This window comes from Babylonia areolata, chromosome 20 (assembly GCF_041734735.1).
Source record: "Babylonia areolata isolate BAREFJ2019XMU chromosome 20, ASM4173473v1, whole genome shotgun sequence".
Classification (NCBI taxonomy): domain Eukaryota; kingdom Metazoa; phylum Mollusca; class Gastropoda; order Neogastropoda; family Buccinidae; genus Babylonia; species Babylonia areolata.
Genome location: NC_134895.1, coordinates 27,493,947 through 27,506,465, shown reverse-complemented (window position 1 = coordinate 27,506,465; position 12,519 = coordinate 27,493,947). Strand labels below are relative to the sequence as shown.

General features: G+C 41.4%; 1 protein-coding gene across 4 annotated transcripts in view; it reads right to left on the bottom strand.

Moving 5' to 3' along the window:
- LOC143295363 (uncharacterized) overlaps positions 1-12,519 on the bottom strand; it is a 99,858-nt gene that overhangs the window by 7,152 nt on the left and 80,187 nt on the right. For 3 of the 4 annotated variants that reach the window (XM_076607022.1, XM_076607021.1, XM_076607020.1), the window contains one exon: positions 11,383-11,455. The exons of the other annotated variant lie outside the window; for it this stretch is intronic. In XM_076607022.1, coding sequence (XP_076463137.1) covers positions 11,383-11,455 — 73 coding nt within the window. The remainder of the gene's footprint in view (positions 1-11,382; positions 11,456-12,519) is intronic. 4 annotated transcript variants of the gene reach the window in all.

Genomic DNA, 12,519 nt, shown 5'->3' with positions numbered 1-12,519 from the left:
CATTTATCACTTTTTTGCATTTTTGGAATATTACTCTGAATGATCACAATATTTGATTAAAAAAATTCACCATAGGCTTGTAGATGAAACTGTTCTGCTGCCCCCCCCCCCCCTTTTTTTTTCTTCTCCCTCGACCCTCAACATTTTATCTTACTTCATAACAGCAAAATAGTATGCTGTGCATGAAAGACAATTATTCCATAGTCCTGAAGAAAGGATACTTGGAATTCCCACTGGAATGTGACAACTATCTCTTTTCCGGGTGTGTTCTCACTCCCTTGTGTCAATCATGCTATCGGGGAGATGGGGAGTGGGAGTTTGTAGGGGGGAGGGGGTTTATATCCTTTTCCTGACTGGGTAAATCCTCAAGAACAGATCTACAGCTGACTATACAAACTTCGTGACAGTGATGATAATGATAATGATTATGATGATAATGATGAGGGGGAGGATGAAGAGGGTGATGATGAAAATAGTTGTGTTGCTGATTCAACGCCTCCAATATGACATGCTAGGACTGCTTATGGTGTTTGGGTTTGCACAGTAATATTGTTGCATGCATGTGCAAAGAGATTGTAATCATAATATATTATGCACTTTGTGTACCGGATAGTGATGGAGTTCATGTTGGGTGCGTTACATAAAATCAGGGTACGATGATAATGACATTAGCTACTGTTATTGATTTAAAACCTGTTCAGAGACCGGACTTTTTTTCTTTTCTTTTTTTCAGAGGGGTAAGGCCTGATCATCATTCTACTCAAATGTTGGTGGTTGGTTAATGTTATCGGTACCCCCCCCCCCCCCCCCCCCCCCCCCGCATCTCCCAAATCAGTCAATTGGTTGTCATTCTTCACAAACTCCGGAGAATGGTCACAGTTTTCATTCTTGTGGGAAAAAAAAAACTTAAAAGGGAAGGAAAAGAGAAACTCTGACACAGATCATTTACGGTGTACTGTGTGCAAAGAGTTTGAATAAGAATATTTGCAACATGGATATGCCTTTCTACTTAAGTTTATTACTATGCATGTACGTGATTATTGATAATGTCGGGTGTGTTGTGAGTGCCCATCAGTGGTGAGAATGATGCTGGGCGTGTTGGATTGGATGGTTTTGATTTGGTTGGTGAACCGGACATTCTTATCTCCCTAAACTAATACATATTGACGATGAGGGGATGATGATGGTGGCGGCGGTGATGGTGAGGATGATGGTTATGATGAGGATAAGGAGGAGGGGGATGAGGAGGGTGAGGATGAAAATATTGTGTACTGTCGCTGATTCAACGCCTCTGATATGACATAAGGATTTCTTGTTTATGGGGTTTGGGTTTGTACAGTAATAAAATTGATTCATGTATGTGTAAAGAGATTGTAATGATAATGTATAATGTATTTTGTGTACCTGACAGTGACGGGGTTCATACTGGGTGCTTTACATAAAACGTGGATGTGTTTGGACATGGTTAATGAAACCAGATGTTAATATCTTCCCAGTCTGATGTCTCTTGATGACGACGACGATGTGTGTGTATATATTTTTTTTTTTCTTCTTTTGCTTTGAATAAAATATTATCTTCTCTCTCTGTCTCTTTTTTTTTTTTTGAAGGGGGGTGCGGAGGGTGTAGACACAAGGATATGGATTTTGAGGGATATGTGTTTGTTGAGATGGCAAAATAGATATGGGAACACACGAGGTTGTCTTTGATTTTTTTTTTTTTTTTTTTTTTTGTCGTTGTTCGGGATGCATCGGTCCTGGAAAGCACGTGTTGTCCGGGTTATATTGACTTTGTATGTATCATTGTTGAGGAGCTAACGTTGACAGAAATTGCGTCGACTCGATTCTTTCTTAATGGTCACTTTATGGCGCGTCAATCATATATATAATAGGATTTCAATATTAATAATAAACATTCTTTCATTATTGAGTGTTAATTGAACTTATATAAAACAAGTTGGAGGATAATTTGATCTGTTTACTTCAGCTTGATTTTTGCACTGCCCTTGGCAGGTTCACCAAGGCAACATCTATTGTTATTTTTATCTTTTGCATTTATACGATTGTCTGTTTTGATGTGCTGTCTTTGTCTCTGTACTTATTGTAATGCAGCTGTATTTGATTGCAAAGATGAATATGATGTTTGCTTTTCTTTTGCAATCATACTTAATTTGACAATGTCCGCAATGATTACACGCGAAATATACTTACTTATTTTGTTATTTATTGAAGTTATTTCTATCAAGGAGGATTCATCGAAACATGATTATACATTTGTTGATGTTCTGGTTATGATATTATATTAGACCACACAATAATTGAAGGTAAACTGGATAGACTAAGAACGGCATATACACATGATGGATGATATAATTAAGGTTATTTCTATGAATTGTCAAGGCCTGGCCAACCCACAGAAAAGAAGAGATGTCTTCCACTATCTAAGAAATAAAAATTGTTCAATCTATCTTCTGCAGGACACCCATTTTAACCCAAGGATTGAACAATATGTTCGATCTGAATGGGGATACAAATGTTACTTTGCTTCCATCTAACTCAAGAGGAGTAGCTATATTATTTAAAAATAATTTTGAATTCCAATTAAAGAAAGTATACAAAGATCCTGAAGGGAACTATATATTTGCTTCTGTCCGTATTAGGGAAAAAGACTATTCAATCATTAGCATTTATGGACCAAATAGAGATAATCCAGACTTCTATATTGAAGTAGAAAAACACATGCTTGAAGTAGGCTACGAAAACCTTATCATTGGGGGAGACTGGAATCTTGTGTTGGATCCAGCTTATGACTACTGTAATTATAAACACGTGAATAATGTAAAAAGCTCATAAGCAAGTTGATAGTATGATAGTTAATTTAGACTTAGTTGATATATGGAGGGAACTTAATCCTGAAACTAGAAGATATACGTGGCGAAGAAATAATCCTTTTCAACAAATTCGTTTAGATTTTTTTCCTGATATCAGACTTTTTGTGCTGTTCTGTAAAAGATGCAGATATAAATCCTGGTTATAGGACACATCACTCTATGATAACATTAACAATTACTTTAGAAAAAGATGTAAAAAGAAATACTTTGTGGAAATTTAATTCTTCTCTCTTAAAGGATAAATTATTTGAAGAAGAAATAAAGGAGGTTATAACAAATGTTACAGAGGAATACGCAGCTTTACCCTATTCTCTGGGAAGTCTCAGTAATGTTCCAAAACACAAAATTCAGCTTACTATACCGGATCAACTATTTATAGATGTCCTGCTTATGAAGATAAGATCTAAAACAATTGCCTTTGCTACAATGAAAAAGCGTGTAACTGGTGAACGCAAGAAAGAATTAGAACACAATATAGAATATCTTGAAATGAAAGCCACATTAACAGACGAAGAAAGGCATCAGCTTAACAATGATAAAGAAGAGTTAGTTAAAATCAGAGAAAAACATATGGAAGGTGTTCTTCTTCGATCACGGGCAAGGTGGGTAGCTGAGGGAGAAAAAATAACAAAGTATTTTTGTAATCTTGAAAATCGTAATTATGTCAGTAAACAAATGAGGAAATTAACTTTAAGTAACGGGGATAAAGTAGTAGTCAGTAAAGAAATTATCAAAGAAGTTAAACGCTTTTACGAAAATCTCTACTTAAAGAAACAAGCAGAAGACTGAAATATCAGAGTTAGTCGATAATATTCCAAAATTAACAGAAGTAGAAAAGTCTTCGTTAGAGGGAGAAATAACACTAGATGAAGCAACTTATGCATTAAAAAGTATGAAAAATAACAAGAGCCCTGGTTCGGACAGATTCACGGTAGAATTTTTCAAGTTTTTTTGGCAACAAATTGGTGTATTCGTAGTAAGAGCACTAAATGATAGTTTTCGAAGCGGTCAACTCTCACCACCTCAGAGGGAAGGCATTATCATATGCATTCCTAAAGAGGATAAAGCAAAGGATTTACTTAAAAACTGGAGGCCAATCTCTCTCCTTAATGTTGTTTATAAAATAGGCTCAGCGTGTATTGCGGCTAGAATAAAATACGTACTTCCTGTGTTGATAAATGAGGATCAGACTGGGTTCATCGCTAACAGATTTATGGGAGACAATGTCCGTCTAATCTATGATATTATTAACTATTTAAAGATTAACTGGTCTGCTTCTGTGCCTTGATTTTGAAAAGGCCTTTGACTCTGTTGACTGGAGTTTTATGTTCAAAGTCCTTCATGCGTTTGGCTTTGGTGAAGACTTTTGTAGATGGATTTCAGTGTTCTATGATAACATTAAGTCGTCTGTCTCTGTTAATGGTCATATGTCACAGTGGTTTCCTATTTCTAGAGGCTGTAGACAGGGTGACCCAATATCTCCTTATTTATTTATTTTATGTGTCGAAATCCTTGCAGTTATGATAAGGGAAAATGATAATATACAAGGAATTAGAATTGGTGATTATGAATATAAGATATTGCAATATGCTGACTACGCTGAACTCTTATTACATGATAATGAAAATACTTTCGAGGAAGTGATGAATACTGTTAACACATATGGGAAAAAATCTGGTCTCTTTCTGAATGCTACTAAAACAAATGCTATATGGCTGGGAAAACTAAGGATCTGTTCAAAACGTTATTTGCCTCATTTAAACATTAAATGGAATCCCCCTCAGTTCAAAATACTTGGCATTTGGTTCACAAACGATTTAGAACACAACGAGGAAATTAATCTGAAATGTAAATTTGCAGAAATCAACACTTTGTATAAAATATGGTTAAAAAGACAGAGTTGCAGTGCTTAAATCTTTGATTTTGTCCAAAATCGTCCACTTGTGGACATTGTTGCCAAATCCTCCTGACACCATGACAGACATGGTTCAGAAAACTCAGTTTGTATGGAATAAGAAACAAGATAGAATCAGTAGAAACACTGTTAAAGGAATTGTTCATGGAGGGCTTGGTGTGCCAAACATTAAAAACTACATTAATGCACTCAAGTTGATTTGGATACGAAGACTAAAGACAAGCGACTATAAATGGAAAAAACTAAATGTTACTATAAATCCTAGCTTGACTCTGCTTGAAAAACTTGGCTCAAACCTTCCTGCTGATAAACACACTCATCAAAACAAATTTTGGAATGACGTCTTGCAAGCATATAGGGAATTCGGAAAGAAAATTCACATAGAAAAATACGAAGAAATGAATGCAGAACCTCTATTCTGTAATGATAATATAAAAATTGGAAGGAAAGCTGTGTTCTGTAAGAAATGGATTGACCAAGGAGTGTGTTTTATTTCAGACTTGCTTAATGATAATGGTATGTTTCTATCATCTGAAGAATTTAAACATAAATACAATTTACATACTGACTATGTTACATATACTGGATACATACAAGCAGTGAAGTGTTACATGAGGAAATGTAGAATTGTTGCTCAAACTAATCGATCTTTAAACAGCCATAAAACTTTTGAAGCAATATTTTCAGTTTCTAAGGGTGCACGTGTATACTATATTTTAACGCATGACAGGATAAACCCAAATTGTTGCAGTAAATGGGAAAATAAATTTGACACACAAATCAAATGGGATATTACATTTAGGAAAATACGTCAAATCAGTGAAATCAAACTTCGGTGGTTTCAAATTAGAACTATACACAGAATATTAGCAACTAATACTGTGTTGAAACATATGGGCATAGTTAGTGAAGATAGTTGTACTTTTTGTAGAAAGGATCGTGAAAATATATACCATATATACTGGGAATGCGAATTTACACATGTGTTCTGGAATGTGCTTGAAAGACATATCAATGATAATTCTGAAAATGCAAAATTCTTAAAATTCAATGAAAGAATCATTATATTTGGACACGATAGCGAATTCAGGTCTGATGGAACTCTTGACATGATTATAGTCCATGCCAAATTCTTTATCTACAAATGCAAAGTCAGTAACACAGTTCCACAGCTTAATCATTTCAGAAAATATCTGAAACGTGTATATGAAACTGAAAAACATATTTCACTTGTGAATATGTCTTTTAATGCATTCTCGATAAACTGGTTTCCGTACAACCATTTGATCAACGTTTAAAGATGATGTTAAAATCACTGCACTTTCTTCTTGTATACGCATTCTTTTCCTTTCTTTCATTTTTTTTTTCCTTTCCAGTGAATATTGGCAATATTAGCTGGGACGAGTGGGGACTGAGGAAAGGAGGAAAAAATCTGATTATATACACTGATCACTCGTTCAATAAATACATATCGCTGCATAGTATTTCTAGGGGCATGAGTGGAATACAGAAGGATAAAACACACACACACACACAAAAGGACATGTATTTGAACATGCTATGAGGTATGGGTGCTGTGTTCTATGACGTTTAATGTATACATTACATGCAGACATCGGTGGATGAAGGTGCGTGTATACAGGTGCCGATATGTTTGTGTGCATGTCTGTGGATTTGTGTGGTTGTGGCAGTGTGTGTTTGTGTTTATATGTGTACGTATGTCAGGTCATTATATCTGCTACTGGTAACCTGTAATCCAGTACAACCTGTTCAGGGTCGGGTTGCCGGCGACTAAACCGGCACTCCCTTCCGGGACTGGTGAGGCGGGTGGCTAGACACCCTTATGGAGATCCATAAAAGGGCGTCGGCTCAGGAGAGCCACCGACGGCCATCTAGCTCCACCGTGCTGTGTGCATGCCACACGCAGTTGGCCCCCGGGGTGTGTCTACCCATGCATGTGAAGTCTGGATCCGGCAGAATCTGCGGAAGAAACCTATCGGTTCAACGGAGAGGAAGGCGGTCACAGCAACGCACTGTGGAGTGCAGAGAGCAAGATGAGACACCGAAAGGATATCTTGGTCATCCACTGCATCCGTGCTCATCCTCCAGTCGTCTCGACTTAGTCTTGCCACTGGAAATTGGTGGACCCGGATGAGAGAGTGAGGTCGACGTTGCGCAACTCCTCTTCACTTTAAACAAACTCATCGCGCAAGTCATCAGTCATCCTTAATGACCTTTCATCCTTCATCCTTTCATCACCCCCAAATCCTGTTGCGACAGGCGAGCGACGAAACGACAGGTGTGGGTACACTGGCAGTCGCAGCCGCAGACCTGCACGCAGGCGGCTCAGGCCATAGGGTCGTTCTTCGTCGACAGGAGCAGCGATGGAGCTCGGCAGCCGTCTGAGCGTCTGAGCAGCCCTCTTTAGGAATGCACTGCTCACCTCCCTGGCATGAGGAAGGGGCTAGAAAAGGTGCCCTAAAAATTGCCTGCTCCATATCACCCTGGCCAGCATACCGTGGCTGGCGGGGACCCTACATCAGCGGTCGAAACAAAAAGAAAGAAAAGATAAAACAAGGATCGTTCCTCTCACTATTGGTGCTTGGAGCATAAGGACTCTCCTGGACAGAGATAACGCGGACAGACCCCAAAGGAGAACGGCACTAGTTGCATCCGAACTCGCCAGATACAACATTGACATCGCAGCCTTGAGTGAGACTCGGCTTGCAGGCGAAGGCGAGCTCTGTGAACGGGGATCTGGTTACACCTTCTTCTGGAGTGGACGAGGAAGCGAAGAGCGACGTGAGGCTGGCGTTGGTTTTGCAGTAAAAACAGCACTTGTCAGCAAGCTAGCTGGAATCCCAAAGGGAGTCAACGATAGGCTTATGACCATGAAACTCCCACTGGCATCTGGCCAGAAGCACCTCACCATTGTCAGTGCCTACGCCCCAACCATGACCAACCCGGATGAAGTGAAGGCGAAGTTCTACGAGGACCTTCACTCTGTCATTGCTGCTATCCCTAAAGCAGACAAGCTCATCATTCTTGGGGACTTCAATGCTAGAGCTGGCTCTGACTACATGGATGCACCCTCGCTCAAAGCATTGGCATCTCATCGATTATGTCATTGTCAGGAAAAGGGATAGGCAAGATGTACGTGTAACAAAGACCATGTGCGGCGCCGAGTGTTGGACAGACCATCGCCTTGTAGTCTCGAAGCTGAATATTCGAATCCAGCCCAAGAGACGCCCCCAAGGCCAGAAGGCTCCAAAACGGCTCAACATCGCTAAGCTGAAAAACATCACCATCAAACAGTCCTTTGTGGAGCTGCTGGAAGATCGTCTGGAATCCGCCTCTCTGGACAACCAGAATGTGGAGTCTGACTGGAGGACCCTGCCTGAGCTGATCTATAGTACAGCTTCAGAGACCCTGGGACCCATGACCAGAAAGCACAAAGACTGGTTTGATGAAAACTGTGATGAAATCAAGCAGCTTCTGGATGAGAAACGCCGTCTGCATCAAGCCTACCTGAGCAACCCAAAGTCCACATCAAAAAAGGATGCGTACAATGCCATCTGCAGGACTGTTCAGCAAAAGTTACGCCAGATGCAGGATAAGTGGCTGAGTGACAAAGCTGATGAGATCCAGGGATATGCTGACAGGCACGATATGAAGAGGTTCTATGATGCCTTAAAAGAAGTCTACAGCCCCACATCCTCAGGATCACCCCCCCTCCTCAGTGCAGATGGGAATACCTTGATCACCGAGAAGGAGAAAATTCTCAAACGCTGGGCTGAGCACTTCAACAGTGTCTTAAATCGCCCTTCCTCCATAAATGATGAAGCCATAGACCGTCTCCCACAAGTCCCCATCAACGAAGCACTGGACGATCAGCCAACACTTCTTGAGACCCTGAAAGCAATCCGTCTGCTATCCAGTGGCAAAGCACCTGGCTCAGACTCCATACCAGCAGAGGTCTACAAGGATGGAGGCACTGTGCTGACTGAGAAGCTCCATCAGCTGTACTCACTCATGTGGAAAGAAGAGACGATCCCCCAGGATTTCAAAGATGCATCTATCATTCACTTGTACAAGCGAAAGGGGAACCGGCAAGCCTGTGATAACCATCGGGGCATTTCCTTGCTCTCCATCGCAGGCAAGATACTTGCCAGGATCCTACTAAACCGCCTCACAGCACACCTTGACCAAGGTCATTTGCCTGAGAGCCAATGTGGATTCCGGAAAGAGTGCGGAACCACCGACATGGTGTTTGCTGCAAGGCAGCTGCAAGAGAAATGTCAGGAGCAAAATGCTGATCTGTTCTCCACCTATGTCGACCTCACTAAGGCCTTCGACACTGTGAGTAGAGAGGGACTGTGGAAGATCATGGCCAAGTACGGATGCCCTCGGAAATTTATTTCCTTGGTCAGCCAATTCCATGAAGGCATGCAGGGTCGAGTCCAGGACAATGGCGAAACATCTGCTCCTTTTGCTGTCACAAATGGTGTCAAGCAAGGCTGCGTCCTGGCTCCAACGCTGTTCAGCCTCATGATCTCTGCAATGCTTACTGATGCCTTCAGAGATGGCGATGTTGGAATCGGCCTAAAGTACCGAACAGATGGCAAGTTGTTTAACCTCAGAAGGCTTCAAGCAAAAACGAAGGTCATGACAGACATCATCAGAGACTTTTTGTTTGCTGATGATTGAGCACTCAACGCTGGATCTGAAGCTGACATGCAACTCAGCGTCGACAAGTTTGCCACTGCCAGCAGGAACTTCGGCCTTACCATCAGCACGAGGAAAACTGAAGTTCTCCATCAGCCAGCCCCAGGGAAACCCTACGTTGAGCCCAACATCACAGTCAACGGTTAGAGACTCAGTGCGGTGGAGCGGTTCACATACCTTGGCAGCGACCTTGCGACCATCGACGATGAAGTGAACGTCAGGATTGCAAGAGCAAGCGCAACTTTTGGTAGACTCGATGCAAATGTCTGGAACAGAAGAGGCATTAGTCTTGAGACCAAGCTAAAGGTCTAAAGAGCAGTAGTTCTCCCCACACTACTGTACGCCTGTGAAACTTGGACAGTGTACCAACGACATGCCAAGAAGCTGAACCACTTCCACACAACATGCCTCAGGAAGCTACTGAACATCAAGTGGCAAGACAAGACCCCAGACACAGAGGTGCTCGCAAAAGCCACCCTTCCCAGCATCTTCACCATCCTGATGCAGTCCCAGCTTCGCTGGGCTGGACACATGGCGCGCATGCCAGAACATCGGCTGCCCAAAAGGCTCTTCTATGGCGAGCTGCAACAAGGGAAGAGATCACACGGAGGTCAAAAGAAGCACTTCAGAGATACTGTGAAAGTCTCTCTGAAAGCGTTTGATATCAACCCTGACTCCTGGGAGGAATCTGCAGTGGACCGTGACAAATGGCGCGCTGCTGTGCACAAAGGCGCCAAGTTGTGCGAGGCCAACAGGACTGCTGCAGCTGTTCAGAAGAGGCAGGCCAGAAAGTCACGGGCAAACAAGCTCCCTGACAATGATATGCCTGTCTTTGTCTGCCCCAACTGTCAGCAAACATTTCATGCACAGATTGGACTATTCAGCCATCTGCGCATTCACAGATAGATTCATGAGCATCCTCCCCCCCACCCCACCACCACCCTCCCCCCATCCCCTAGCTGGATGACAACGATGGTCATCATCGATCCTGATGGACACACCATGCATGCCTTGTACGTGTGTGTTCATGTGTGTGAGTTTGTATGTATTTGTATGGATAATTGAATGATATACTCAGTGTAAGGAAATGATGATGATTATCCATTTTGTTGTTTTTTTGTTGTTGTTTTTTTTCTGGTCGTGTGTCAATGTTCGGTTTCGTTGTCTGAAATGAAATTAAAAAAGGTTCATTAAAAAAAAGAAAAAAAAAAGAAGAAAACTACCTCAGGGGTCCGTCCCGGGACCCACTGCTTCCAAGACAACGGGAAAGCGATAAAACGTGTACATTGTTTACTGTACCAGCACACCACTCCTTTGTCCCGATGAAATGCGCTAAATGTCCGTTTCTTCTGCCTCTTCGCCCTATGTCTCTCACTCTAAGCTGTCTCCTCTACATAGCCCATCTATATCCCCAAGGAAAGAGGAACTTAAACCACTCTAAGCTGTCTCCTCTACATTGTCCACCAAAATCCCTTAGAAAGAGGAACTTACAACAGCTATAAGCTGTCTCCTCTTCATAGCCCATCTATATCCCTTAGGAAAGAGGAACTTACAACCACTCTAAGCTGTCTCCTCTACATAGCCCATCTGTATCCCTTAGAAAGAGGAACTTACAACAGCTATAAGCTGTCTACATAGTCCATCAAAATCCCTTAGAAAGAGGAACTTACAACCACTCTAAGCTGTCTCCTCTTCATAGCCCATCTATATCCCTTAGAAAGAGGAACTTACAACAGCTATAAGCTGTCTCCTCTTCATAGCCCATCTATATCCCTTAGAAAGAGGAACTTACAACCACTCTAAGTTGTCTCCTCTACATAGCCCATCTATATCCCTTAGGAAAGTGGAACTTACAACCAAATCACCACTCCCAGCACGGACAGCAACAATGGCACGACCAATCCGATGAACAAAGCATCGTTTGTTTCTGAAATCAGTCAACCAATCAGTCTGTTAGGTAACAATCAATCTTTCAGAAGATAAGTGAAGAAACATGGAAAAAAAAAATCAACCAAAAAACCCACACAAAAACAGACAAAATGAGAAGCAGTTAATGAAATGTGTCATGAAACGTCATTCTTTTGGAGTCAGCCAGTCATTCAGTCTCGTCCAGCATTATGGTTGTGATCAGACAAAAGACAATTCATCTACAGCAACTGCTGCTAATATTCTGTTTGATCAAAATCGAGTAAAATAAGGCAATATCTGTGTTAAAAACTGGAAAAGAGTGCGTTCCAAAGATATAATGGTGTGCATGTGTGTGTGTGGGTGGGTGGGGGGGGGAGCGAGGAGGGGGATTGGATTGATTGATACTACTACTACTACTACTGATAATAATAATAATAATAACTGGACATTTATCAGCGCTTTGCTCATTGCACAAAGTGCTTTACAATCCACACACACACGCATACAAATCACACTCAGTCCTCAACTCACAATCATGCACAATAAAGATATTTATGCGCATACAAACTCGTACCAACAATACATACATACATGCATACATAAATACATGCATGCATTCATACATACAGTCGACGCACACACAATACAGCGTTACAAATATACCTACACAATCAACTACTTTCATGTATGAGAGAGGGTCTAGAGGAAATGCTGCTGGAAGAGGAAAGTCTTGAGGTTATATTTAAATGAAGACAGTGAGGGGCTGTGACAGGCAAAGAGTTCCATATTTGAAAAGCAGATGATAAAAAGACTCAACCACCGTGCTATTCTCTTGTATTTTAGGACGCAGAGGATTCTATCAGCAGCAGCAGAGCGAAGAGAGCGGGAGGGTACATAGATTTGAAAGATGTCAGAGAGGCATCGGGGTGCAGTTCCAGATATGACATGGTAGCTTAGACAGGCGGAATTTGTATTTGATTCTTTGCTCTGCAACTCTTTTAGAAGGGGTGACCAGTGTGCAGATTTTTTTGTTGTTTTTTTGTTTTGTTTTTTTTGCTTTATAAATCAATTTGGCGGCGGAAT